This window comes from Struthio camelus, chromosome 31, assembly GCF_040807025.1.
Source record: "Struthio camelus isolate bStrCam1 chromosome 31, bStrCam1.hap1, whole genome shotgun sequence".
In the NCBI taxonomy this organism is placed as follows: Eukaryota; Metazoa; Chordata; class Aves; order Struthioniformes; family Struthionidae; genus Struthio; species Struthio camelus.
Genome location: NC_090972.1, coordinates 5,089,664 through 5,117,080, shown reverse-complemented (window position 1 = coordinate 5,117,080; position 27,417 = coordinate 5,089,664). Strand labels below are relative to the sequence as shown.

At 46.6% G+C, this 27,417-nt stretch overlaps 2 protein-coding genes across 4 annotated transcripts in view; one reads left to right on the top strand and one right to left on the bottom strand.

Annotated features, from left to right (window-relative positions):
* Nucleotides 1–34: 34 nt before the first annotated feature.
* CHCHD5 (coiled-coil-helix-coiled-coil-helix domain containing 5) lies at nt 35–7,050 on the top strand. 3 transcript variants are annotated; one of them, XM_068922775.1, is made up of 4 exons: nt 35–122; nt 214–354; nt 510–661; nt 1,384–7,050. In XM_068922775.1, coding segments are annotated over exons 1-3 (294 nt in total). In that variant the 5' UTR covers nt 35–120; the 3' UTR covers nt 661; nt 1,384–7,050. The 3 variants fall into 3 exon arrangements, with proteins under 3 accessions (XP_068778876.1, XP_068778875.1, XP_068778877.1); XM_068922776.1 differs by having other exon boundaries at nt 65–122; nt 1,822–7,050; XM_068922774.1 differs by having other exon boundaries at nt 41–122; nt 510–7,050.
* LOC104153906 (LIM homeobox transcription factor 1-alpha-like) overlaps nt 3,380–27,417 on the bottom strand; it is a 34,653-nt gene continuing 10,615 nt past the window's right edge. The window contains exons 3-8 of the mRNA XM_068922773.1: nt 12,538–12,770; nt 11,876–12,033; nt 11,700–11,777; nt 10,876–11,008; nt 10,294–10,452; nt 3,380–9,845 (exon numbers count right to left, since the gene is read on the bottom strand). Of these exons, the coding sequence (XP_068778874.1) occupies nt 9,691–9,845; nt 10,294–10,452; nt 10,876–11,008; nt 11,700–11,777; nt 11,876–12,033; nt 12,538–12,770 (916 nt within the window). The 3' untranslated portion in view covers nt 3,380–9,690. The remainder of the gene's footprint in view (nt 9,846–10,293; nt 10,453–10,875; nt 11,009–11,699; nt 11,778–11,875; nt 12,034–12,537; nt 12,771–27,417) is intronic.

Genomic DNA, 27,417 nt, shown 5'->3' with positions numbered 1-27,417 from the left:
CTGTGCGCCTGCGCGGTAGCCGGCGGGTGGGCCCAGGGGTGGCGGCGCCTGCGTGGCGGGACGCCGGCGGCCGCGCATGCGCACAGCGGCGGCGGCAGGGCCGGCGGGGCGGCGGGCGCCATGTGAGTAAGGGGCAGCGGCGGGGGGGAGGGGGCGGACCGGACCGGACCGGACCGGATCGCGCCACCGCGCTTCCTTGCTGTCGTCCCGCAGGCAGGCGGCCCTGGAGATCACGGCGCGCTACTGCCGCAGCGAGATGGAGCAGTACGGGCGGTGCGTGGCCGCCAGCCCGGCCTCCTGGCAGCGCGACTGCCACCGCCTCCGCCTCAGCATGTCGCGCTGCGCCGCCGCCCAGTGAGTGCGGGCGGGCGGGCGGGCGGGCGGGGGCCGCTCTGCGCCCGGGGGGCGGCGGCGGCGGACGAGGGGGGGGGCTGCAGGCCGCGGTGCAGGTGGGGCCGGGCGGCCCGCGGGGTCGGCCGCGGAGCTGAGGGCCCTGCCCTGTCCCGCAGCCCCATCGTGCAGCAGATCCGCCAGGACTGCGCCGAGCCCTTCGCCGCCTTCGAGCAGTGCCTCAAGGAGAACCAGGCCTCCGTGGTGAACTGCACTGAGCACGTCAACCGGTTTCTGCTCTGCGCCGATCAGGTGAAGCTCTCCGCATGAGGTGAGCAGCAGGTCGTTTGCAGCCCGGAACTGTTGTCCGGAGCCTTCGTGTTCACAGATGCCCTCCACGCACCACACCTGCTTGCGAGCTGCTGGTTTAATCACCTGGAATGGGGACATTATAGCCTGGAATACACATAGGCCTGTGTTTCTTGCCCCTCTCCTCCTCCTCCTGTCTTCATAAATTCTGCCCTAATCTCCTCACACAAAGATGTCAAGCACAGCCACTAAGTACATGTGCTAAAAGCGTGGCGCTCCATGGACATGGACTGTCAGGGGAAGTATTTCACATGTGTGTAGCCGTTATGGAAGTGAATGCAACATCTTTTTTCTCCGAGGCCTCTAAACGCGTGTCTGAGGGTAACTGCTGGGTCATTTTTAGTATTGGCTCGAGCTGATAACCATGTGGTAAATTGTTCTGGATGAAAGCGGTCATGCTGACTTACAGTCATAATTTTCATCCAACTCTGTTAACTAACCTGATCATCTGTTTTTTATAGTAATACATGCAGGATGAGTTTGTTGAGGTAGGTCAGCTTGTGGCACTCAACACTGCTGAATGTCTTATCAACTGCTATGAAGCAACGCTAACATAAATAACATGTTACTAAGCATGTGACAGACTCCCATCACCGGAAGTAGTAATCTACTGTACCTCATAGTTAGGGTGCTGCATACACACAGAGCCTACCTGATTCTTTTATTTTTGCTGTTTTTTCATAGGGGATCCTTGGAATTAAAATTCATCTTCAGGAATGAATGAAAAGTTTTTCTGTATTCTGGAGTATCATTCCCATGCTCGCTTTGTTTCTTTTTCCTCTGAGAAATGGAGCACAGCCCATGCCCAGGGATGTGGTTCTCTTGGTTCTGTTCACACTTGTCTTAAGCAAGCAGCTGGATTCTGATCAGGGTGTCAGAACATCCCTGATCTGTCAGCACTTTTACACTCGGTTTTGCCTGCTGGTGCCCCATGCTCTTAACAGCATCATAAGTGAATAAATGACAGAACTGTGTTGAAGTACTACTAAAGGATCAGCAGCAACCTGTAGATGTGCTTGAATAGGAACAGAAAGCTGAAATCAGACTTTGTCTCTGTTTCTGCCGCCTGTATTCTTCAACAATTTCTTTGATAATTAATTGCAATGTTTTTCTTCATCCCAGTTAGAAAAAAACACTTTCTGAAGCTCAAAAGCCAGGTCTGGCTTTGCCTGCTGATGATGGGAGCTGCTTTCTGACCTGGGCCAACTAGAGTGAAAGTTCTTGATGGGATTCATGAAGGTCCCAGCTTGACCCACCTGAAAACTTGTTGTGCTGGGAGGTGCTATGAGGGACTGGCTGTAGCCCAGTGCCTTGTGCTGTTTTAAGACCAGCAGAGGGAGTCTTTCTGTCAGCGGAGAGAGCAGAATAACTGAACTGCAGAGTGCTGCACAAGACCTGACTGCTCTATCAACAGCACAACAAACAGGGATCTTTAAATGCCAGGTGGGGGGTGACCACCACTCTTCTTACACAGGGAAACAAAGAACCCAGGTAGAAGGAGAGATTGCTTCTGGACTGTAACTAATGGAAGAAGAATTAAAACAATATGAGAAACGTTGGATTGTCTTAAGAGGAATGAATTAAGAACAAGGACTCATGAGACCTATGAGCATCTCCAACTGCATGCACTGATGGCAGAGGGAGAGCTGCAAGGCACTGCAAACTAGGTCTATTCCTGTCTGCCAACGTCTGAAAATCTCTATAGTTCTGTTTAATGTGCTGTATGTGTAAGTGGGACCAAGAACAACCGGGAGAAGTTGGGTCTTCATAAACTCTGAAGAATCCTGTGGGATACTTGCAGGCCAGGTTATAAAGAAGGAGAGATGAGCCGTCTCTATTCTTATACAAACACAGCATCTGCTAAGCTTGAGAGCGAAGGCTTTGCTGCTGCTGAGAATAGGCACTTTGACTTTCAGAACAGTGATGGGGGACCATAAACCAAGCCTTTTCCAAAATGTGCAGCACCAAACCACATGCAGAAACTATATTGTGTACAGCACCAGCAGAGTCTTTGTCTGAAAGTTTAGCATAGTTTTGATGCGTTTTTAGTATGAGGCTTTTGTGCTTCTAAGAGAGGGTGAGGCCTCTCTTAGACCAAGAAACTTGACTTTAACCTGGTTCGCAAGGGGTTCACACCCCCTGCCCAGGCTGCATTGATCCTTATTCGTGTTTCAGCCAGGCGCAAGTCCAGGCTTTTGCCTTTGAGCATGTGGTGTTTGGCAAACATTACTCTGCTTTCTGCAGTTGGGCAGAGTTTAACGCCTCTGGGGAGAGGGGCAACAGATTGAAGTTTATCTGTTCCAGCTTCTAGCAGAGCTTGAAGCATGAAGCTGGCTGTCAGTGCTGCTGTCATCTGTCTCACAGAGGTGGCTGCATTTCAGCAGTGATGGGATTTGCTGCATACCTAGATGCTGGGGTCATGTCTAACAACACATGTGCCCTTGCAGAAAACACTTTACTTCTCTCTTTCTGTAAAATTCTGTGCATTGAAACATGTAAAGAGCTGTTTCATCTACTGGCAGGAAAGTTGGGGGGAAAAGACAGCGGTAGCTTTGCTTCAAAGTGAATTTAGAGAGGAGGCACCTGCTACGAGAACAAGAGGGGAAATCTATTTTTAGTCTGTCTCTTGAGATTATTTATACCAGGCAGCACCTGATTAGTCATAAATGTCTGTGGTGTGAATAGCTTTATTAAGGATGCCATTATACAGGAGTGAAGGTGCTTTACATGTTGTTGACATTGTATTGAAATGTCAGCCTGTCAGCAGAAAAGCCATTTTTCATTATGTTTAAGGTGCACTGGGCCTCCTCTTAAGCCCAGTTATGTCTCTTCCTTCTCAGGAGCCTGAGCCACTCTGTTATTACTTGCTCAGTCTAACACATTAACCACTGAGCTGCCAGGCACTTGCTGTTGCCATTGATGAGCCAACTCTCACAGGGTTCAGTTAACTTGTTACTAGGGAGAGGTGGGAGAGGTAGATGTTGCTCTACTCTGTTTCCATGTGCAGTCAAGGACAGAAATTACTTGTGCAGGTGTAATTCTGAATAAAGAATGTTCTCATACATCTTTTCACTAGACAAATGTAGCATAACTTCATGTGGCAGAGAATCAGGACAGAACCTTCCCTTATAGGGAATTATTGTGGTGATGGCCACTACTTGAAATTGTTGCCTTCCTCAGTTTACCAGGTCTTCTGGACTAGATCAACTTGTAGCCTTATCAAGTTTGGCAAGTACCTTTGTGAAAAGTGGAAGAAAATGCTCTTATACTGTGAAGGAAACACTAGCAATCTTCTTTCCTTAGACTGGATCTGCCAGATAATGGCTGGCAGGAGCCAAGGAGTGTTCTCTTGCTCTCCTCTTAGCCTCGAAGGAATCCATGGCTATATCGTGCAGAACTGCCTGATTAATCACAGCTGAGGGGCTAAGACCTCCTCCAAGTGAGAAGCGTGTTAACAGCAGCAGTTTTGCAGCTATTTTTCCTTTTCTTTCTAGCTTCCTGGGCTACCTGTTCCTGCTTTTTGCTGGGATAAAGTTGGAGTGGCAATTACAGCGATTGCTGACATTGACAAATATGAGGGAAGGGCTGCTGTGTATCTGATTGCTTGGATGCATGTTAGCAGCTGGAAATAAGGCAAAGCCAGATACCCAGGGCCAACAAGTGCCCTGAAGCATAAGCTATCGGCTCCTGTGAGTGTTAGAGATCTAGATTAGACAGCCTAGCGCTCTGATCTGGCAATGCAAAGCTTTTATTTCCAAATCCAGCTGTTGTTTCTTGGTCCTGTCATTGGAAACATATTCAGTGATAAAAGCATTTCCTAAAAGGAGCACTGATTGCTCCAGTATCTTTCACAAAGTGTAAATTGGCAAGGGAGACCTCTGAAAACCTGAGAATCAGACAAGTATTAAAAACCAGGAAGTGTTCTCTTCATTCCTGTACCACGGAATTATGATACTGTTGCACGCGTATTCAGAGCCAATGTACAGGATACGTATAATTCAATTAGGACAGGCTCGTAGAAGTAAATGCAAAAAGCTGTTAGAAGTAGGATGGTTACTGGCATCAGGCTGAACAAGGGAAAAAGTCCTCAGGCAGTCAATCGAACTGGTAGGTTCAGCGTTATCTCCAAAGGCTGCAGAGAGATTCAGCTAAATTAATGCCAAGTGGCTGAAATCAATAAGTGAATAAGCTTACGTTTCCTGGAGAGGGAGACTCAGGAAAAAAAAAAAAAAAGATTTAGACCAGGATTCAGATAGATTGGTGTTCTCACCTCCTCACAAACACAAAGCAGACCAGAAATAAACACTCAAGCCCTGCAGTATCAAGAAGAACCCAAAGGACCAAGTTCTAAGATGCTTGAGAACTGTTAAGAAAGCAGGCTCATAAACCTTTATAAGTGTTCTCGCTCGGGGGTTAATTGGTCTAAGGTATCCTTCATCCACACAAAAGTCTTTTTGTGTCACTGTAGTAGTTTTGTTTCAAATCACTTGGCTTCTAGCATGGGCTTGCCTACTCTCTGCTAGGTAAAAATCTGTGTTCTATGTTTTCTCCTCTTTTTAATTGCTCTGGACTCCGTTTTCAGTCGTATGTGCATTTTGGCTGGTAGTTAAGCAAACTGGATGTTAGTTTTTCTGTTCTGACTTCTCCATTGTCTGTCTGTGTGGCCTTAGAAAGCTAGTCATTCTGTGTTCTCTGTCTCTGCCTACTCTCTGAAACAAACAACACCTAATTGTATGGAGAGTAATGAGGGATAATTAATTAATGCATGCAAGGAGTTCTGAGATCCTTAACTAAGAGAAAGCCATGGATCATTAGTTTAGGTAATTCTCTGCTTTGTTTTTCCTCCATTTTTTTGGTGTAGGTCTCTCAGAATATGAAGTTAAACATGTCAGGATTTTGTTCAGCCTGTTTCTTTAACTTCTGTTGATGTCACTTTTCCTTTCAAGTGGAACTTTAAAACCAATAAGGTAAATTACACATGATCTTAGAATGAGGAACGAACAAAAACATCTCTTTAATTTTTCATCCAGAAAATGCTCTCATTTTACACTCTGCTTCTCTTACTTAAAGGAACCATAAATCAGCATGTTTCTTTGGTGTTTGCAGTCACAGGGAGAGATTTAGTGCTGCTGGCAGGCCCAGGTCTGAAATGGGCAACTGTAGAGGGCAGAGAGCTGTGCAGAACCACATTCCATTCACACACACACACACACACACACGTTTGCTTTATTTGGCTGTTGTCCAGATGATTTTGAGTCACTTGTAAGCATGGGGGAAGTTGCATGGACAAAAGGGAGCGCTTTTCATCTCGTGGTCAGTCTAGCACCTCTATTTGCTGTTATTGACCTTTATTCTCCTTTCTGGAGAGACGAGAGAAACACGTCTGGGCATTTCAGTGTGCAACGGGGATTCCCAAACCCTCATTCTCAGCAAATATATTGGTATGTCCCAGCCAAGAACCTGCATTTCCCTGCTTGATGAGAACAATGTAGAGCAAAATGGGAACGCTAAAAAGTGAGTGTTGGCCACAGTGCCTACGATTCTGTGTTCCTACCTCCGCTGCTGAGCGGGCTTTGCCCGTTTGTGGTAGTATTTCCTAACAGGCATACTTTCTCCAAGTCCTGTGATAGCCATGTGACTTAACTCGCTGATGTCCATTGGTACTTTGGGGTACAGCTTGTTATCCCTTGGGTGCAAAAGGGTCGGATCCCTTTTGCACCATGACATGCAAAGGATTATGTAGCACACACTCACAAAGCTACTTCTGCTTCTTCCCATTTATCAGAGCTGCTGCTCAGTGACGCTCCTGTCAGTATCTGCCCCAAGTCTGTTGTCACTGCAAGAACAGAAGACCTACTGATGCAAAATAAAGTGGGGAATAGATTTGCCTGCAGTCACTGAACTGATACCTGGTTATGATGTTGATGTTAAAAGCCTCTCTGTCCCTCTGAAATGATGTTTCTCTTCTAAGAGAAGCAGCAGGACTTGCTTGTCAAGCCTGTTAGTTTTCCAGGCTCTCACAATGTCAGCTGTGGTTCTGGTGCCTGCTGTTCTGATTTCTCTATCCCTGTTTCAAGCAGTATCTGGGCTCAACTGGAGAGTAACTGTAACCTAAGAGGTGCTCATTTCCTTCCTTAGTTACAGGAAACAAATCTCATAAGTGGCTTCTGTACTTGAACTGTACTTGAACATCAGCCTCTTTTGCATCAGTAGCTCCATGTCTAGCATAGGTCTTCACAAAAGTTACCATATTTAATTATTTATACATGTTGGGATTCCTGTTTCTCTTGCAACTAACTGTAACTCCTTCTGAGTTCGCTGACTCTGTATTAAAGGATGAACAGCTGCCAACACTAGTTCCTCAATTGCTCCAGGATACCTAGTTCCTGGGAAAGGTAACGGTCTGATGGGCTCTCCTCCTGAGGAGCCTGGGCCAAGTTTCACTGCAACTGCACAGAGTTAGATGGACCTGCTTGCATGGGTGTGGTTTGCGCTGGCCACTCGTGCATGCAGTTTGTCTGACTGTGCTGAGGCAAGCTTTAGAATTTCCACTTCAAGTTTGCTTTTTATTTTCAAATGTACATGCAAAAAACATTGGCACATCACAGCACTAGATCACAATGAAGAGAGGGTAGGGTTTCAGTGGGTGAAGCTGGCTCCAGTATTTGGAAGAAACATAAATTTGTACATAGTTCACTGTAACATTCTCTTAAAACTTAATCTAAACGGAGACCATCTCTAGTGCAAGAGCCACCAAAAGAAACGTACAGCTTTAGGAGTTTTCAGTCTCGTTTCTTATGGATGGATGACCACACAACAAAGGTGGAAATCAACCAACTGCAGCAGCTTGGTCTGGAATGAATGGGTAAAACCTACCTTAGAACTCATATATCTGGGTAAATAGATGTCATAAATTGCTGTTTCTGCAAGAGGCTCCCCCTTCCCTCTGGAAAAGAAATGTCAAAGTGTCTAAACTACACAACTGCCATCTGGGGAAAAACATCTGATACTGACAGCAAAGGAAAGTCCAGCTACAGAATTCGGCTCTGTAAACACAAGGGCAAGTGACTGCACATCAGCAAGTGTCACATTCACACAGCTTTATTAAAGGTGAAGCAGTGGTGGAGTAAGCTTTATAGGGGTTGCAGGTCTGTTACACATCATTCTTTATGTCAGTTCTCTATGAGTTGTCATGAGAAGGCGAAGAATTCCTGATAAAAAGCAAAATGTATCAGGATTGTGTGTCCTTTCATCCAAAATCCAGTATTATATAGTTCCTGGGTATCTTCCTCCATAACCACAGTAACAACAGTAATTAGCCATTTCTTCCTTTTCATTTGAGAGGATGCACATCTTTAAAATCAGACTGACAAGCCTGTGGAGGCTTAGAAGTAAACACCACATACAGAAACATCAGTCAGCCAGCTTCTCTGGTTTCAATGCTGGACTCGCATCTCTTGAGATCCAGATTTAAAAATAGGTCATTATTTCCTTTTGGCGTTGTCTGCCAGTCATTCAGTCTGTTCAAACAGACAAGGGAACTTAGTTCTGGAGGACCTTATTCCTTCAGCTGGCATGCTTAAGTAGGCTCATGGGAACACCTGCCCTTTTTAGGAATACCAGCTTTCCTTCATATATATAAAGAACCAAATCCCAGGCTTGGGTCCTGGGCAGGAGAATAAAGAATTTCCTTTTTGGTGATAATTCAGACGTCCATTCTCTGCTCTCTCTTTCCTGTTTTACCTTTTATGGGTACTCACATTGGTACCCATCTACTTGTAACGCTCAGCTGCACCATGCAGAAAGACATCATGATGGGTGGAGAAAAGGTATTGTTTCTTTCTACCCACAGAGGAGGCATGCCTTTCTCTTAGCTGAAGTCTGCTGTCACCAGTGAGTTGCCCTCAAAGCAAAAACCAAGTGTAGTGAATGAGTGAAATGACTTGGCATGGACACATCCTGAGATAATGCAATTCCATTTCCTTCTCTCATCACTTGTTGGAGGGAAGAAAACTGCTAGGATGCCTTCAATGAACTGAAAGCAGAGTCGGGGTGGGAAACCCTACTGAAGACAGAAATATAGAAGAAGGCTTTTCTAGTAGGAATATTTTTAGATTAAAATTGTTTCACTCTGCTATTTTGAAAAAGAAACAAGCAGAAACTAGCGTAGCTGGAAACTGTGGTTTTGTGAAGATAAGTCTTTGTTCCATCCACAAAGGGAGTAAAATTGCCCCTTTAGAGAAAGAAGGACATAAAGGCAATCGAGAGCACGCTCTGGATGTGTTGCACTTGTCTTGACATCCTTGAATAAGACAGAGGATAAATATTCTTTTGTTCCTTTAAGTGGATACCCAAGCACAGCCATTTCATTCAAGGGCCAAACTATCACGCATTTCTGAGGTGTCAAACATTAAAAAAAATCATCCTATGCCAACTAATTGACAACCTTGAAGAAGGTCTCTGAGGCAACAGTGGCATCCTTTAGAGATGCCTCAGGACTTTGGCCTTTACTGTTGGAAATGAACCTTGTCCCATGAAGTCTGCATCTGGATTGGGAAAAGGGGCAAAACAGCACAGCAAACAGCTCAGCTGCAGTCAAGACTTAAATAAACATAGTTGGCAGAGGAAGGGGACCTGCTACTTCTAGGGGCAACTCTGGTTAGCTTGGCCAGTCTTTGTTTGAAGGCCATATGCTCAAAAGCTTAAACGCTGGACAAACTGCTAAAGTTACAGCTAAGCAACATCATACCATCCATCTACTTGTGGCTAGAAAAAAAAGGAGAGAAGCATTCCAAAGTCCTCCAGGCTATGTGGAAGGTCTCTATGAATTAGTGCTTATACGCTTGGCAAACTCAGTTGCATCCTCCATTGTGCAGTATTCAATGAGTGTCTCTGAAGGTCTCAGTCTTGTTTCTTCTCCCTCACCCTTATTCGGAATTTGGAGCAGCGTTTATCCAAGATGCTCATGAAGAGCTGGGAGCTTTTCTATGGTCAGGATGTGAAGTAGGAGCTCTGCATGGAGTAGAGTCGGTCAATGGGATTACCTACTCGAGCCTGGAGGAGGTTGGCTTCAGCTGTTGACAGCAGGCAGTCTCCCAGGTGGCTGATGCTGTCACTGTCCATGTCGTGAAAAACTCCTTCTGAGTCTAGAAGAGGAAAAGGGAAATTAGTGTGAACGTAACAAGAGCATGTCTAGTGAGGAGCGGTTGTGTCACTGTTGCACAGAGAAAGAATGACCATAGGGCCATGTTTAACCTGGAGTGACAGTTATCCTGAGCAGGGCCCAGCATGAGGCGAGCCCCACGCACAGGGCTAGCAGTAGCCATAACCGTTTCTTCCCTCAGCAAGACATTTCACCTTGGACAGAAGTAAGACCAGAGCCTCACTCCTCAGCCCTTAGCAGAGCTCAGTCTGAGGCCTAGGCCTCACCCAGCTTCCTCTGACAAAGGCTTTGCACAAAGCCCAAGTCCATGAACTGTTCACTACCATTGGCTTCATCATCAGCAGTAACAGTTGAGTTGGATTTTCATGACTTGGACTGTTTAAATGCAGCCTTGACGCAGAGACATGACAATCTCCACACGACTCTCCTACCGTAGGGGTGCAGATGGTCTCCTGGCAGCTGGGGTGGCGTAAGCCCTTGTCTGTACAAGTCTGTGCTGTAGCCATTCTGATCCAGGGGCAGCAGCTGCTGCTGGGGGATCCTGGGATAGGGGACCATGAGCCCATCCAGGCCATGAACACTCGCACCATCTAAAGACACAATCAGTGGGATGGGTTGAAGCAGAGGATGCACAGCATGAGGTGGGCCCCAGCAGTATTGCAATAACTTATTCACATTGCTGCAGCAGTGTCTGCCAGTCTAAATCTGGATCAGCACTGCACTGTTCTGGGCTCTGTGCAAACACGCAACAGGAAAAAAATCATCTTCCCAAGAAGAGGAGATCTGTGCTGCATCATGAGTACCCATGAATCTTGCTGAACACAATCTAGTTATTCCAGCTTGCTGTTACCCCAACGTATAGACAGTCTGCGCGTCAATTCAGGTACAGCCTGCATCCTTTTCACTAATCTGTTCATGTGCACATTCTCTCTCAAACACATACAACTCCCACCAATCCCTTCCATCCCAGCCTGCAGCCCCTAGAGCTGCCACAGTGCACAGCTGCTCCTCACCTTCGCTATCATCATTACTCTGCCTGCTGCTGCGACCAGTCCCTCTCCCAGTCCCTAAGCGAGGGTTGCCCAGCTGGTCTTGCTCCTGCTGTTGCTGTTGCTGCTGCTGCTGCCTGCGAGCAATCTTCTTCATCTGCAAGGAGAATGAGACCCCAGATTTGCTCTTAGGCTCTGACTTTGAGAGGAACGGGCTGCATTTAATACAGCTGCAGACATCTGTCACCTGCCTTTCCCAGTGACCCAGCACTTCCACGATATAATACTGCTTAGACTCCTCTGGGCAACTCTTCATGCAGCACCTGCAGTCACTGTTCCCTGAAGTTGGCCAGTACAAACCACATGAGAAGTGGGGGTGACAGGAAAAGTTGTATTTTCTTTGTGGAGGATGCCATTTGCAATTTGGAAATGAACTTAATTTACTACCAAGTGAAGTTTTTCAAAGCCACACTTTTTGTGTTTTCACTCTTTGAATTCTGCAAAATTATAAATGGTTTTCCCTGCAACTTCTAAAAGAAAGAAGTGGCAAATGCTTCTAATCTCTGTGATCTCACACAGTGAGAGGAGGGGAAAAAAGCAAGTGGGAAAAATAATTAAAAATCAACACATGAAACAATTTAAACTCTGCAAACTTCTATACATAACTGGTTTCTTATATTCCTCCCTAAGCTTGCGCTACTATTAGACAAAGATTATAGGACTAGATGGACCTGTGGTTTGAACCTGTATAGCTGTTCTATTCCTCTAACCATTTTCTCGTTTTCTAAGTTTGTGCGATATCCCACATGAATCCAGAGCTCAGCTGTGGGGTGGGAACTGTCACTCACCTTGGCTCTTTGATTCTGGAACCAGACCTGTACCACCCGCACAGTCAGGCCTGTCTCAGCCGCAAGGGTCTCTCTCACCTGCCCACAAAATGAAGAGGGGATGGAGAACTGGATTAGAACTTAGTTACACTCAAAAGGATTCAGGCCAGTGGTTGTGCTGAGTTGCCTCCTTATACCTTTCTGCAAGGTTTTGAGGAAACCTCAAATGAGGCCTTGAATGCCCGCCGCTGCTGTGTGGTAAGGATGGTGCGTGGACGCTTGGAGCGCTTGTGGTCTTTGTTCTCCTCGCTGCCTTTGCTGTGTGAATGGCTACCATCTTCATCCTCACTTTTTACTGCAATGGAAGATCAGTAGCAGTGATTCAGCAAATAGTGGCCTTTCTGGGCCAGCACCCGGGGCAAGGATTCAGAGAAACTGTGGGAATTTTGTTCCTTCCAGGTGCGACTTAGACCAGAAGCACAGAATGAAGCCAGGAGAGTTCCTATACAGAGCTGTGGCTCAGGGGGAGCACTCTGTCACTTTGGAGACAGCACTGATGGGCCTACCTGGCCCTGTATCTTCCATTCTATAATGTCTCAAGTCAGCCCATCCAAACCTCCCCATGTCAGGCGAATGGATGTACGCAGCCTGGTACCCTCTTCCCTGCCAACCGAAGAGCCACCCCTTGCCTACCTATCACCAAAGGGAAAGGATGCTACAACCCCCCGCCTGACCACATCTCCTGTCTCTGAAGCCTGCCCTGTGGTCCTTGTGGACCAGGCAGTACCTGCCCTCTGCAAGGCCCACCCTGCCTGCCTGGTTGCCCACCCTCAGCACCATTCCAGCCCCAGCCCCTCACCAGACTCAGTGGGTGCAGGGCTGATAGCACTCAGCATCTCCTTCTCCTTCTCATAGTCGCTGCGGCACAGCAGCTGCCCCTCCTTGAGTACAAACTCATCTCCCCGCTGCAGACGGCGCTCACACTCGCAGCAGTAGAAGCAGTGAACATGGTAGACGTTCTCCAGCACCCGCATGATGAGCTCAGAGGGGGCGATGGCCTTCAAGCAGCTACTGCACTTGGTCTGGAACAGCCTGCAAAGAAGCTCCCTGCAGTTAGGCAGTTGGACAGGGCTCACAGGGCAGCACGAAGCCCAGCCTTGGGCTGGGGCTCAGGGAGCCAAGGGAAGAGGGAGGTGGATATGTGGAGCTAGGCTAGCACATCCCAGCAAGAGGTGTATAACTATGCTCCAGTGCTTTCAGACCTTCTGTAGCCCGGGGAGGAACACAAACTTGCCTGGCCCAACAGTACAGAGCTCTAGGTCTCCCCTTTTTGGCTAGGGCTGTTCACTTCTTGGCCTTATGTTAGGTTGGTCTTAGTGACAGGACTTTCTTTATGACTCCTCCAGGACAGTCCCCAGGGCCTGAATGGGCCTTGAACAGGGAATCCCATGAGGGAGGCTAATTGTGCCCCACACCATGTCCAGAGAGAGAAATAAACAACTGCTGAGCGCCCAGCGTACAGAGCAGATGGTTCTGATGAAGTAATTTGGGATCTAAACAAATGTGAGCGGTGGTGGCTGCCGGCTGACAGCTTCTATTTAGCCACTTGACAAGAGAAAGTAATAAAATGGGGATTAATTAGGCTGTTGTTTAAACACACAGGATCTTCCCCACCAGCAGGGAACTCATAAACTGGGATTGAGAACAAGACTAGGTTAATCCTCCTGGCAAACTCTGTGGAGCAGGATGAAGAGGCTTACAGGGGTGGGCTCATCCCTTCCAAATACCACCATGGATTTGTGCTGTGCAGTGGCTTTCGGTTGAAGTGTCTGGGACATTCCAACTGGAATGGTGTGGGATTTCTCTCTCCTTTGTGTGAGTGTGTGTGTTTGCATGCATGTCCCTCTCTCTCCTTCTCTCCCCCCCCCCCCCCTTTGTCTTTCTGTAATTCACACTTGGAAAATAATAATTGAATTTGAGATGAAAAAGCTGCGAGTAAAAAGCAACCTTTTAGCCACAACCTCTCACTATCTCATCAAGGAGCAAACTGGAAGCATGTTCCAGGCACAGTCCCAGTCCAAATCTGGGCTGAGTCCAAATCTGTTCCTTTCCTAACACCAACATCCTTCTGTTACAGCAAAAGTAGGGGAGGAAAAAAAAAAAGCCGTTCCATAATCATGACTATCTGCAATCAGTCAGGAATATGTGACTTATTACTAAGTATTAGGTTATTAATGTTCCTAAACTTTAAGCCCAGATGGAACATAATTTTGTCATTTTGTCTGACCTCCTGTTCATTGCAACCCAGAGAATCTCACCCAGGGATTCCTATCTCAAGCCCATTTGCTGGAAGTGGAGATACAGCAACCTGCTTAGGCAGAGACAGCTGGTCGCAGTTTGAAGGCTCCAAGTGAAGGAGAATCCGTCACATCCATTTGGAAGAGGTTCCAGAGGCTAACTACCAGCTAATTTCTTATTTCTAATTTGAATTTTCCTAAACTCAGTGCCCAGCAACTGGACTTTGTCATGCCTATTTTTTTAAATAACTACTTCTTATTAGTTATGCCAGTTGTGGGAAATCACATTGTTCTTTCAAAGTTTCTGTCCTTTATCCTCCAAACAATAAGTTTAAAAGTAAGTATTGAATTTTCTTTTCATCTTGGCTGGGATAATTACTGTCCCCAAAAGAAGGTCTATCTTGCTTCTTTATACGTTACTGTGTAGCTGAATCTACTGACATGAATATCATTTGACTTAGAGACAAGCTGGCCCCAAATTCCCATCTGGTCTTACTTTTTTTTTTTTTTTTTTCCTGAGACATGTTTACTCCTGTAACACACCCAGGCCGAGCTGGTTCAGCACCAGAGCCACAATTCCAGAGACCGAAACATTAAGAACGTAGGCCTGTCAGACAGAAGCTTTACTTAATTCAGTATCCTGACCCAACTGTTTCCAAGTAAGGAACAGGATGCTTTAGGAAGACACTGATAGGAAAACTCCCTGTCTTATTTCACACTTCCTTTACAAGTGTTTAGATCTACTACCAAACTTTGCCATTTTATTAATTCTTTTTATCCATATAAATGCCTAAGCCTTCCTCGGGCCTTTTTATATTTCTAGCCTCAATAATATTGTTGGCTGCTTGAGCAAAATATCCAGAATGCTGCTTAGGCAGGGCAGATAAAGAAAGGCTTTGAGTGTGGTATCTGGCAGAGACTAGTACAGAGGCAGGTGACATCTGAGCGTGTGTACTGGGGGGGCTGCAGTGGGCATGCCGATAGTGAGAAGTATGGAGCAGAACAAGGAAACTTGGAAACAGATTGTGGAGCTGGGAAAAGAGAGCTGTTCACTTGCAAAGCAACGAGCCTATTCATCCCGCTGCTGTTAGGACGAGGCAGTTAGCAAGCCTTTTTTTAAAGATCCTGGCATATGCCAGATTTCCATGAAAAGGGCTTCTTTGCAGCTATCAGGTGAGGGAAGCACAGTTGCAGCATAACTCAATAATGCTTTTGGCATTGCAAGGCCCACACCCTCCATCTCCCAGCTAAGCCCCGAAAACAAATCCACTCTGCTTTGTACTAATTGAAGAAAACATTCAGCAAGCAGCTCATAAACACGGTGTCAGCTCGCATTACACAAAATTAAAATTCTCAGCCCCTCCAACACCAGGAATTCCTAAAGAGGCTGGTTTTAATATTGCCTGAATCCGTTTAAGTCAAGGTAATATTGTTTGGGTTGCCATAGGAACAAAATACATCTCAGTTGCTGGTAGTGGGTTACAAGGAGGCTTGGGAGACTATGCTGTGAACACAGTTACATGATGTCTAGAAGCAGTTGCCTAAAGAAACTACACTGAGAGACAATCTAAAAACTAACTGTGTTCCCAGGTTCATAATGACAAGTGTTTTTCGTGCCAGCAGTGACACAAGTAAGATCTCTGTGTGCCCATGGAGAAGAGAACAGCCTAGGCAGCAGTAGGAGCACTTCTAAATGCCTGTTACTCACTACAAATATATCTGACTTCCTTTGGAAGGACCCCTCTGCAGCTTAAGCTCCACATTTCATGTGCCTCCATTTCCCCTGGAATCCCACAGTTGACCCAACGTTTTGACCAAGTCCCCACACTCCCACATCCTTACCTAACACCCTTCTTTTCTCTAGATCCCAGCTGAATTTGATTTTTGTTACAGGCTTCCTTACAGGCGTTGTGATAAGGCCATCAACTTTTATTCCTGCAAAAGTTCAGAAGCCATGCAGCAAGCAGATGGAGGTGCATACGCAGAGCATTCATAATATGAATACAGATATATCTCCCACACCCTTCATATCAGCTTGCCTCAAATTAATTACTTTTGCAAATGATAGAATTCAGTTTTCCTGCTGGAGAAGGGCTCAGCTTGGTGGAACACGTGTCAGTAGAAGGAAGGCAGATGGGCTTGTAAGTGGGAACATCTTTGGGAATTGCAAAGAACCCAGCTCTGGAGCAAGCTAAGCAACTGCTCACAAGTCAGCATCATGAGAGAGGCTTGGGACCACAGGCATAGCTTTCATTAGCCTTTTCCTCATGCTGTGGGACACTGCAACACAAGAGGACCAGTGCTGCAGGCAGAATAGCAGCTTGGCAACTGCCCAATAAAGGGCAAGCACATCTGTACCACTTGCCGACTCTGAGGCAACACGTGTCACCCAAGCAAGGATGACGATATACCCTATCTTGAGAGTAACTTTAATGCTGGGCTGGAGGCCAAATTCACTGACTGCCTACCCTATTTCTGACAGGAGGCATTTGAGGCCAACTCTGGGGCCAAATGGCTGGTACACCTGCAGAGAATGCTGAATGCTACCTACCTACCATACACAACAATGTGCTTATTTTCAGTGTGGAAAGTCCCAGTACTGTTTCTTTATGGCTACTTTTATGCCTGGACACTACTGCAGACTATAGCAATAGGCTTGCTAAATCTTTGTCCCAACAGTATCTTGTAGCAAGGAGTTATGCACTTTGTGAAAAATTTACTTCTTTCCATTATTCTATTCCCTCACTCTACCTACAGCTTCACTCAAGTGTCCTCACTCTCTTTTTTACCATTAACATTTTTCTTCTATTTTAATAACAATATTCACCAGTGAAACAGTTGGGAAGGGCCCAGCATGTAATTCATTTTTTCCCCTAGAAGTTCAGTAAAGTTTCTAACTGTGGAGCAGTAGGAGGAGGAATCACAGCTAAGTGTACATCTGTGACTGTCTCTGACTTTTGCACACAGAGTGCTGAGGAGCTAGGGACTTGGTCTGAGTTCCTTGTACTTCTTTTCAGACATTTCATGGACTTCATCTATCAGATTCAAGTCCTGTTAAAACACCCCAACTCCTAATTCTTCATTAATCCTTGCAGAGCCGTCCTGTCACAGCTCAGGGCACCACTCTCCCTACAGATGGCTTTGCAGGAGGAATTGCAGCCCAGCGAGGGGCTCTGCCCCTCCCAGCTCTCCAGATGGGGATGAGCTGAGCAGCAAGTTGTTTGGGAACTTCTCTGACCTGTAGTGGCAGCACAGCGGACCCTGACCCAAACCCGGGAAGGGTAATGTGGAGCGCATACAATTGTACCGATGGGATTAAAAGGTGTTAATGAAGCAAGGAATAAGCTGGGAGGCCTGTGCCTCATGCAACTGGCTTATTTAGTTAGGATTTAGTCAAAATGAAGCAGTCCAGGCTTAAGCAAGGTCTGTTTACTTAACATTGAGCTGCAAAATCCATTGTAGCTGTCTGAAATATTGAAGTGGAACTTGCAAAGCCTCTTTCTACATTTCAGGCCAGGGCTGGGCACTAGGGGTGTGATGGGGATGGGGACACACAAGGGAAATGAGGTAGTCACAACACAGTATGCTCTTTCATTCCCTACCACCATAGCCAGTTCCCCCAATTCAGTGATATAGAGTGGCACCAGGGGGTTAATGGGAAGTTTTTCCTTCTGCTTAATTTCTGACTTCTTCCAGCAACATTTAGGTCAGAGTGAGGGGGTGATTTTGGGGGGCAACAGTTATCTTTGCTTTCAGTTCCCTCCAAAGCTCTTTGTAGGTTACAGGAATAGATTCACCTCCAGAAAGTAACTTCCACATCCTCTTTACAACTAGGGACATTGGGGTGTGCAAGCTACAGGCTTTCTCACAAAACAGTCAGAGCTATTAGGATGCTCAGCTACCAGGGCCCAGGGTGGCCACGAGTCAACAACTCCAGAAGGAAGTTCAGGGTCAACCCATTTTCCTCCCACCTCTGTGTAATCTTCCGCAGAATTCTACCTGTTGTCAGAGATGGCCAGGGCTCAGGCATACTCAAACCATCCAAATGCCTTGCATCCTCTAACGTGAACGGAAGGGAGCAGGTACATTGGAAAAAAAAATCTTCAAAACTAAAAGCTTACCAAAGCCAAACTCTGCTGCATGCAGATTTCTCCCCTGGGGAGAGGAGAAACAAATCTGAAATAACAGGTGTTGGCCATCTCACTTAAATGCTTCACTAAAAGGCACAAGGGCAGGATAAGAATCAGCGAAGAGCCACCATCAGACTATTTCTGTTGAATCGTCACAGTCACATTGAATTTATGCTGCTAGAGGAATGACCCTCTACATCCATTGCTAGAAATAATTACTTATAAAAATGAAGGCAACACCACATTCTTGCAGAACAGAAGAACTTTGGGACAGGGGCAGGGCACACAGCAGAGAGGTCTCGCCAGGGCTTTGCATCTAGTACCACCAGCAGCATTAAATGTGACTGTCCCCGGTTATTAAAAGTAACCAACAACGGCACCTTGCAAGTGTGGTCCTGCTTGGCTGGACTCTGTAAATGCCCTTGGCATCCATCCAGAATGTAAGAGGTGTTACAAGCTCTGCTACCTGGACTTGTTTCTGTTAATGTCAGAGATGAAAACTGATGCTGAAAAAAACACTGCCAAAAACCCAAACTACCAGCAAAACAAAAAAAAACCCCAAACAAAACAACACCAAAGAGGTTCCCAAAGCCACAGAGATTCATAAATATTAAAGTGACACGAGTGAAATGCTACTGAAAGATTTAATACTGTGCTGCTGCTCTGTCCCTCAAGGGGTTAAACCCCCCACTGTGAGGATATTACTGCCAGCGAGGTGGCACTGAGCCATCACCATATAATCTGATGAACTCTTTTATTAAATTTCACAGGCCTGTCTTCTTTATTAAAATCTCCCAGAATTCATAGGGTGCCTGTCATATCACTGCTGAATGCTAACAAAAAATGTATGTTTTTTTCTCTTTGAGTACTGCCAGCGAGGGATTGTGTTGCAGTGAGTATCTCTGTCAGGTGAAGGAGAGGTGGGTGGGAAGGTGCTACTGGCTAAAGAGCAGTGGGAAAAGTGGGAAATGTGCCTTTGCAAGCAGGACTGAGGGAGATGCAGCGTCCAGAGACTGGAACATGGTACAGCCTAAAACTCATCTGAGGTCTTCAGTGCCCTCAAAAATCATATGTTGAAGACTGTTCCAGAGCCCTTCCTGTGACTAAAGCCCAGAGAAGCAGGCTAGTACACTGCTCTCCCAAACCTTTTCCCTACACACCCCACAGCAACCTCCTGCAGGTGTAGCATAATGGCAGGGAAAACTGGTCCCAAAAATGAGTTTTACCTGCAAGAGGTTTCCATGCGTCTCTGTACAGACCGCCCTCAGGCTGCTCATGTACCTGCACATGCCTCCTTTCCTCTCTGGGAGCCTGGAGGGGCAGCCCCAGCTCACGCCGAGGTGCAGCACTTCCTGAGCCGTGCTGTGACTCAGGCATGCTGCCTGGCATGCTTGCAGGACAGCTGCAGCCGTGGAAGGGGGACTGCAGATCCACACCTTGCCAAGTAGCTTGGTTCTTACAGGAGCCAGCATTAACTGCTGCTTCTGAGGAAGACGGTGAGAAAACTCCTTCTAAACAGATACCGTGCAGAGGGATGACAGCAGTATCTGCACCTCAAATAGTTCCCTCCTGCCCTTCAGTTTGAGCTGCTAACACCCCGTTTAACATCCAAGCTGCCTTGCACTCACGGCTGTGCAAGAGCTATCCTGAGCTGAAAACACTCCTTGTCACCAGGGGACTGTGGTGAAGGGGAATTCAGCTGGTCTTGAGCTTCCACAATCACTCTCACCTCTGCAAAGCAGAGGCAAAAATGTTCCTGCTCTGCTTTAATCCCACATTATGCTGTCTGTGAGCTGTAGGAAGGTGGGATTCATCTGTCGAATCTCAACAGACCTGGGCTGGATTGGAACTAGCCTGCAGCTTTGCCTTTATGTTCTTTAGAGTATATTGTAAATGGTTTTTAATATTTCCAATAGGAAATTGTGGGACCTCTGCCCTGAGATGACTAGGGACAGGCACAGCAGACTATTGGACACACAGAGGTACCATGAGCAGGTGCAGCATTTATTTTTCTTTAGCCTATTTGAAGTTCTCTCTGTAATTCCGATGCTCTTGTGGGGTCCTGTGCTTGGTGCTTTTTAAAGGACGCTCTGCAAGCTGTCAGGAATGAAAGAGCAAAGCCTGTTGCTATTGCAGCGTAGTGGAGAAAAGGTGCAACCAGCCCCAGGCCAGCCACCTTTGCACACCTGCCCAGAGAAGGGAATTGTCCTCACCCTTTTGAAATTACTTTCTATTCCAATTGAAAAGAGCGGGCATAGGGCCTAGGCAATCTGCCCCACTTTTGGACTCAAGGTGGCTCTCACTCAACACCAATCTCTAAGGATGCTCTGATCCCTGGTTCAGAAAACATTGGAACTGCACCCCTTTTTATGGGAACTCTCCCTCTGAGAAAAGACAAAGGGTCCCATACCTGCATGGCCAAGACAACACTTCTCTGTTCTTTCTCCTGTCCCTTGAGAAGGGAACCTTCAACTGGTTACTCCCTCCTCCTGTTTTCCCCTCTCCACTCTCTTGCCAGTCAACAAAGCAGAGACCAACAGCTTGCTCCAGGTATGTGAATTTAAAGTTGGAGTTACCAATTCATATTGATTTTGTGCTGCCTTATTGCATGGTTCTGTGAAGCCTCCGCAGCTCCATTAGTATGCCTGGCAGGAGAAGGGTTTCTTCTCTAGTAGCTAGGGGTGATATTACCAATCCAGATAGTATCCAAACTCAATATCCTGTTTCTCCTTTTCTCATTTCCTGTTTGCAGGTCTGAATGCCAGCGTTGTCACAGTAAGAGGGGGGGGAAGACAGGGAAAGAGAGAGACAGCAGGACAGTGTGTATACGAGAGAGGGAGGGGTGACAGTAGGGGTATTAATGGGGGAAGTAAGGGGGAGGGAGGTAGGGGGGCTGCAGACACTTTTTTATTACAGATTTAATAATGACAAAAGAAGATCATTAAACATTCATTAGAATTATTTAATTAAATTTTACTTTGGAGAAAAAAAAGAGATTAGATATGATGTAAAAAGCAATATTGATTGAGAAAAGAACAAGCTTGGGAGATGTGATTTAAATTAAACTCCATGCACTCTCCCTCTTCTCTCAGTTTTAAACAAGGAAGGGGGCATGCAGTGGCACAGAGGAAGATTCAGTAGCATGCAGCAATAATGTGGCACTGTGTCTGTTGGCTGTGTCATTGGGTAAGGCTACTGCCTGCCTGCCACCAGGAGTGACATTTGGCTTTGCACCCTAACATGGTGACTTTAGCCAACTTTCCTGGCAAAATGCCTCTGTTACCTCTGAATAGTTTAAGAGCTCTGCACCCTGTGGCTGAGTTAGCTGTCACTAGGTGACAAGCAGGAGATAGACAAGTGGCAATTAGAAACGATAGTTGACATCCATGCCTTGCTAGACTTTGTGTGTAGCTCTGGGCATATCCCGTAACCACGCTGTGCCATGGCTCCCTTTGTGGACTAGGGATAGCAGAACTGCCCCTCCACAAGGGCTGAGAATAAGTACCTTAAAGCAGGACTAATTCTGGAAGGAATGAAAACACTTATACAAAGCAGCCATGGCCCAAGAAATGGTCAGGGCAGTACTTCAGCAGAAAACTAAGCCTGCCTTAAGGACTGAGAAGAGAAAAGGTACGTGTTTACTAATGGCTGCATTAAATAGGAAAACTTTTTAATGTAAAACTGTTGTAATGAGTGATCTACTACAGAGATCATGCCAAACTAATGCAGTCAATTTCTGAATCCCTTTCACTGCATGCACTTAAGTGGCAGATACCAGTTAAACATAATATAGCTTGTATCAGACATCTAAAAGGGATTTTTTTAAACCGTGAAAGCTGTTAAGTTGTCACATGTTAGGAACCCAGCTGTTTAACTCGCAAAACTGACTTATTTACAGTGAGGGAGATCTCCATATACAGATCAGCCTGACTTATGATGTAGGGGACAGAAAGAAAGAAAAAGGAATATAAAAGTTATGAGAAGAAAGAAAAGAAAAGAAAAGGCAGGCCAAAGCCCCAGGGAACAGGTCACAAACTGCAGCATAGACTCTCCTGATCCACAAGGGCACTAGCAAGCTGTACACAAGCGGACTGTGATCCAAAAGTAGTGTAGTAGTTTTACTGCATTTCCAAGACTAACCGTTTCTCCTCTGGGATTATTGGTTTGAGCCCCAGTCTAAATTAACTGTGCAGCTTCCATTTTGGCAGGAGCCTAGCAAGGGCTACATGGCTATGCACGAGCTCATTAAACTGGTGCAAGGCTGTATGGCTGCTCTTAAGTCTACTTAAACTGGTTATTAATGGCTTGGGCTGTGGCCCTAAATTTGCCAGGGTGTTAACAGTGGATTACACTTCTTTGTTTAGAGTGGATGAACATAACCAGTTTAAAAGCATACTGTTTAGTTAAACTTGTGGATCTTTTGTATAGGTCAGGCTTCCTTCTAGCTTCACCTTTCCCCTTGTATCAGCAAAAACCACACCTAGGAATTAGGAAAGGGATTTTGGATGGTGCTTCTTGGCATAGGGCTGAGTAACTCTGATATTACCATGGCTGTCAGCAAGACCCCAGTACTGGAAAAACTGCATGAACAGTCAAAGATGTGTGAAGCTGCCACCAAGCTAGTTAGAATAAACTTTAATTAACCACATTTAAGCTTAATTGCATTAAAGAGGGGGGAGAGTGAAAGCTGGAAGCAGTTTATGGATCTAGTTTATAATTCAATTTGTGTATCAGCTAGGAAAGAAGTGGCCATGTTCTCCAGCAGCGTGTTAGCAATGCGTGAGGCTTAGAGCTGCCAGGCCTCTAGAGAAGACGAGCGAGCAGAAATAGCAGAGTAAAAGAGAGTGGGGACTGGAAAACAGGAGGCAGGAGAATACTGACCTTGGAAGAAGCAAGAGAGAAGCAGCAACATAACCCATGCATGCATGCATGATGTGGCCTCCTCTGGGCCCAATCTACAAAGCATGAGAATCTGCTATGATGCTCACTAAGGACTTTGTGATAGCTCGTGGTCTTAGCTCCATATATCCCTGGTGCGGTCCCTGTATTTTAGACAGGATGAAAAACATTGGCCGTTTGGGCTGAAGAGCTGAGTAAAGACCTGTCGAGTGGAAGAGGACTGGAAGCCCAGGGAGGACAGGCCAGTGGATCTCATTTTCAGGGTACTTTATGACAACAGCACTCATTCAACATTGCCAGCTGTCACCCATGTTTCTTTAGCATCTTGTTTCACATAGACTTTCCAAAGAAGGAAATACAGCATGAAGAGAGTGCATGATAGATTGTCAGTGCTACGTTTCCCGTGTTTTCCTTATTGCAGCCAAATTTAGAAATGAAAGGAATGCAGTAATGCAAGGACAGTAGCACCTCTACATTTCACAGATCACTTTCCCTTAAATGCTTGCAATCAGTCTCACCAGCCCTGGCTCTCCAGGTTAATGCAAAGTCTTTGCTGAGCCTGAGTGCCCTGTAACTACCTTCTAGTGAATCCTCTCTAAATCACTGCTGATTGTAAGAGAGAAGGACCAGGACCAAGCTCCCCTTGCCCGGCTCTGCTGCAGCTGTTGGGAGTTCCGGATCACGGAGGAATCTGGTTTCTCAAAGAACAAACAGACATTTCATTCAGGACTCCCCTTTGTCCACGAGGAGGTTCGTGCGGCGTTGGAACAGCTCCTGCCCACCTGTCTGCCTGCTGTTTCCACTGCTGCAGCCCCTGGCACTGCTAGAAGCTGGCTTTCACTTCTGGCTACTCATGAGTTTGTTTCTGGCACACCTTTGCCTTCGCGGCTGCCCTCTGGTGGTCCCTGGATAAGGACTGAGGGAGATGCAGCGTCCGGAGACTGGAACATGGTACGGCCTAAAACTCATCTGAGGTTTTCAGTGCCCTCAAAAATCATATGTTGAAGACTGTTCCAGAGCCCTTCCTGTGACTAAAGCCCAGAGAAGCAGGCTAGTGCACTGCTTTAGGAGCTGACACTAGGAAAGTCAATGGAGCAGTGCAGTGCCTTTCCTGCAAATGAGCTGCAGCAGTGCTCAGGGTATACATGTAACATTGTGACTCTCCCACCTTGTGCTATGCACACCTGCTGCGTGGGGCAAGTGGTATTCCAGGGAGTGCAGGACAGGGAATGAGGGCACTGTTAGGGAAATGGATGTGCCAAGGTGAGAATAGCACCAGCATCCAGGACTCTAATCCAACTCCTTGCCTACTAGCCCAACCTTGTAGACCTGCAGCCATCACGCTGCTCTGCACCCAGACTACAGTTTTCTCAGGGTGAGAGCCTTCAGGCCCAGCTGGAACTGTACTATGTCTCAACCCAATTCGTCTCGGGAAATACTGCCAGCTATGCTGTCAGAATACAACCAGGTAAAGCTGTGTCCCATACCTCCTCTCCCTTACAGCCAGCACCGACCTGAGTGAAATTTTCCTGACACAACCCTCCTCCTTCCCCAGCCGAGTGAACTGCAGCCAACCTTAGAGGCAGCCTTGGGAAGGCTGCAAGCAAGACTATAAGGATATAAGCATGGAACGACAGAGCTGTAGCATATCTTTCAGCACTACCTTAATAAGCTTAGCCCTGAAGCAGAGTCTGTCTAACTCTGCTGCTCTGAGATTGCCTGCCTGCTGGACCATGTCCACCTCCCAAAACCCAGGTGCCATGGGATAGCATCCTCAAAGGGAAGAAATGTCTGCCTCATGCCTCTGAAGTCACCTGCAGCCTGAAAGGGATAAGAAGTGTCTCTCTCACTGGAAGTGCCAAGGAGCCAAGGCATTTACAACGGCACATGTTAAGGTACATCTGTGCTCTGTGCTGTGGGGGGCTGCTACCTTGAATTATTGTTATTTATGTTCTGATTTCAAAGTCCTTATGGGTTCATGTTTCCCTTTTCTCATCAGGCAGAAAGGGAAAGAAAATTATTTTTACAAGCAGGGGTAGCTGACTATGGTCACAGGGCTCCAGGAGCTGGGTATTTAAGTAAACTGTGTCCAGTAATTGTATGAAAGTTGGCAATATGGGTCCAAGAGAGACTCAAAGCCAGAGGACACAAAGAAAAGAAGGAAAAAACAGCCCAAAAGAGAGAGAGATCTATCAAAGTAAATTACATTTAATTAAACTAGAAAAATAATGTGCCGTGCAAAAAAAAAAAAAAAACAAAGTTCTTCCTCCCCCATGTATTCCCCCATTAGAAAAGCAATCCAACAGCAATTGGGAACAGACAACACGTGGTGGCTGGTTTCTTAATCATGCTCAAGGCACATCTGCATATTTCTTTCATTTTGCAGTGATTATAGAGTTAGTGTTTAATTTCCTGGGCCCTGTGAACAAACCAATGCAAGGAACAGTGAGAACTGGGGTAGGAATAGCTCTGTGTAATTAACATCATTAATCATGACACAGGCTTCTCTCTCAGTGGGAGACAGGGCCCAGCTACCCACCTGACTAGGAAGGATGAAATGTTTGGGACAAGGAAAAGACACAAGTTGGAATCCTGCTATTGCAATTGTGGACAAGAGTCCCGCCTGTTGCTTGGGCCATTTACTTAAGCTTTGGGGAATCAGTTCTGCTTAACAGCAAAAGTCACAACCTGCAAAACAGACACATAAGGCCGCAAACACACCATGAGCTCTGGTGTTCTAAAAACAGGCCTGGGAGCAGATTCCCTTGCAGGTTTGTGCTGCTGAGTCTCTGCAGAGCCACCTGAGTTCCCACTAGTGCTGCAGTTTACTCACTGGTAGAATGGGAATAGCTGCAATGACCTCCCCAGCATGGGCCTGTTGGGAGGAGAAAAGTGTCTCAAGACAACAGCTGTGGCTGCATCTCTGAGGCCCAGTGAAGGTGGTTAATAAGCGCAAGTCAGCATCAACTCTATGAACACTAATTGAGGGTGTCCAGACTTGCTCCCCTGACCCAGCCTAGGGAAGCTGGAAGGTGTTGCAGGATGTTTCCTTTCCACCTCCCTCACCTCATCTCCCTTTGTGCTTACTGGTGGAGGTACCCGCAGGGTCTCTCAGCTGGTAACGTGGGCTCCATTCATCACTGCCTTGTCAAGGGTGCTCATTATCTCATTTGTTTGCTCACTTTTCAGAGCACTGTCACTTTTCATTACCTCCCTCCAGCCTGACAGGCAGCGAGGAGGTAAGGGACAGGAGAAGACATGAGTTGGGGGGGGTGGGGGGGGACCCTGTTGCTCAGCAGACAGAGAAGCGGGACTTGGCTGAATGGGGTGGGAGCACTGGAGTCCTTGCCTCCTGCAGCGCTGGGGATGCTCTGTGCATTCACAGCAACAGGATTGGGAAGCACAGCACAGTCAGAATCAGCGGCACTTGGTGAAGCAAGGTTGGACAGACAACCAGAAGCCCATTTTCAAGAGCAGCCACAATCATCAGCTCTTGCAGTTTGTCACATTTTGGCCCTGTTTTGTCCTTGGGTGCCTGTTCATTGGGTTGTGTCTTATAAGTATATCTCAAATATCGTTTTTTAACTTCCTTGTACCTAGGAAGGGCAGTAATAATTTCTGAGCTGAGGGTAACCAAACGGCCCAAATCCAGCAAAGGGAAAAATCCAGCAAAGGGAAAAAAGGGAAAATAGTTTTTATGTTTAAAACCCTAAAAAGCCCCCCCCAACAAAAAATCCCAAACCTTTCGGGTTTTAGCACCAATTTCATCAATTTTAGGACCTGACTCCTGAGTCTGGAATGCGTGTGGTTTGCACAGAGTGTCTGGGCTCATTCTGCTTTCAAACTCCTGTCCTGGCTTCTCCTACCCAGGAGATTTTTGCTTAGAGGAGAGTCCTCCCACATGGTTTTAAACATTAACCAGCCTGCTCAGAAGAGTTGCCAAGGCGCTCAGCCTGGGTCAGTCACCTATAGTCAGGCAGGGAGGGTCACTGTATCGCTCCAAGCCTGTTCTGCAGGGAGGAGCAGCGCTGCTGCCATGGTGCATGTGTTGCTGGCTAACTCCTCACCTGCACTGTGCTGCTTCTCTGGACACACAACACAGCTTTCAGTCCCTTCTGCCCTCCCTCCACATGCCAGCCATCTCCTGAGCACAGGAAGCTGCACACATTTTTAACCTGGTTATTCTACCTGATGAAAAAAATCAGCTCACTGTCACTCAAAGCAGATTTGCTCTCCCTGAGAGTGCACTGCAGATCCTATTTCCCAGGCAATTCGGTTCTTATCATACCTGTCACCATGGCTGCTGGACTTTTCCTAACCTGCACTATCCAGAAAATTGCCCCAAGTGGCAACAGTTCACAACAGAACTATGGCAATGCTGGATGTTCCTGCAGAGTACCAAAATAGCTGTTT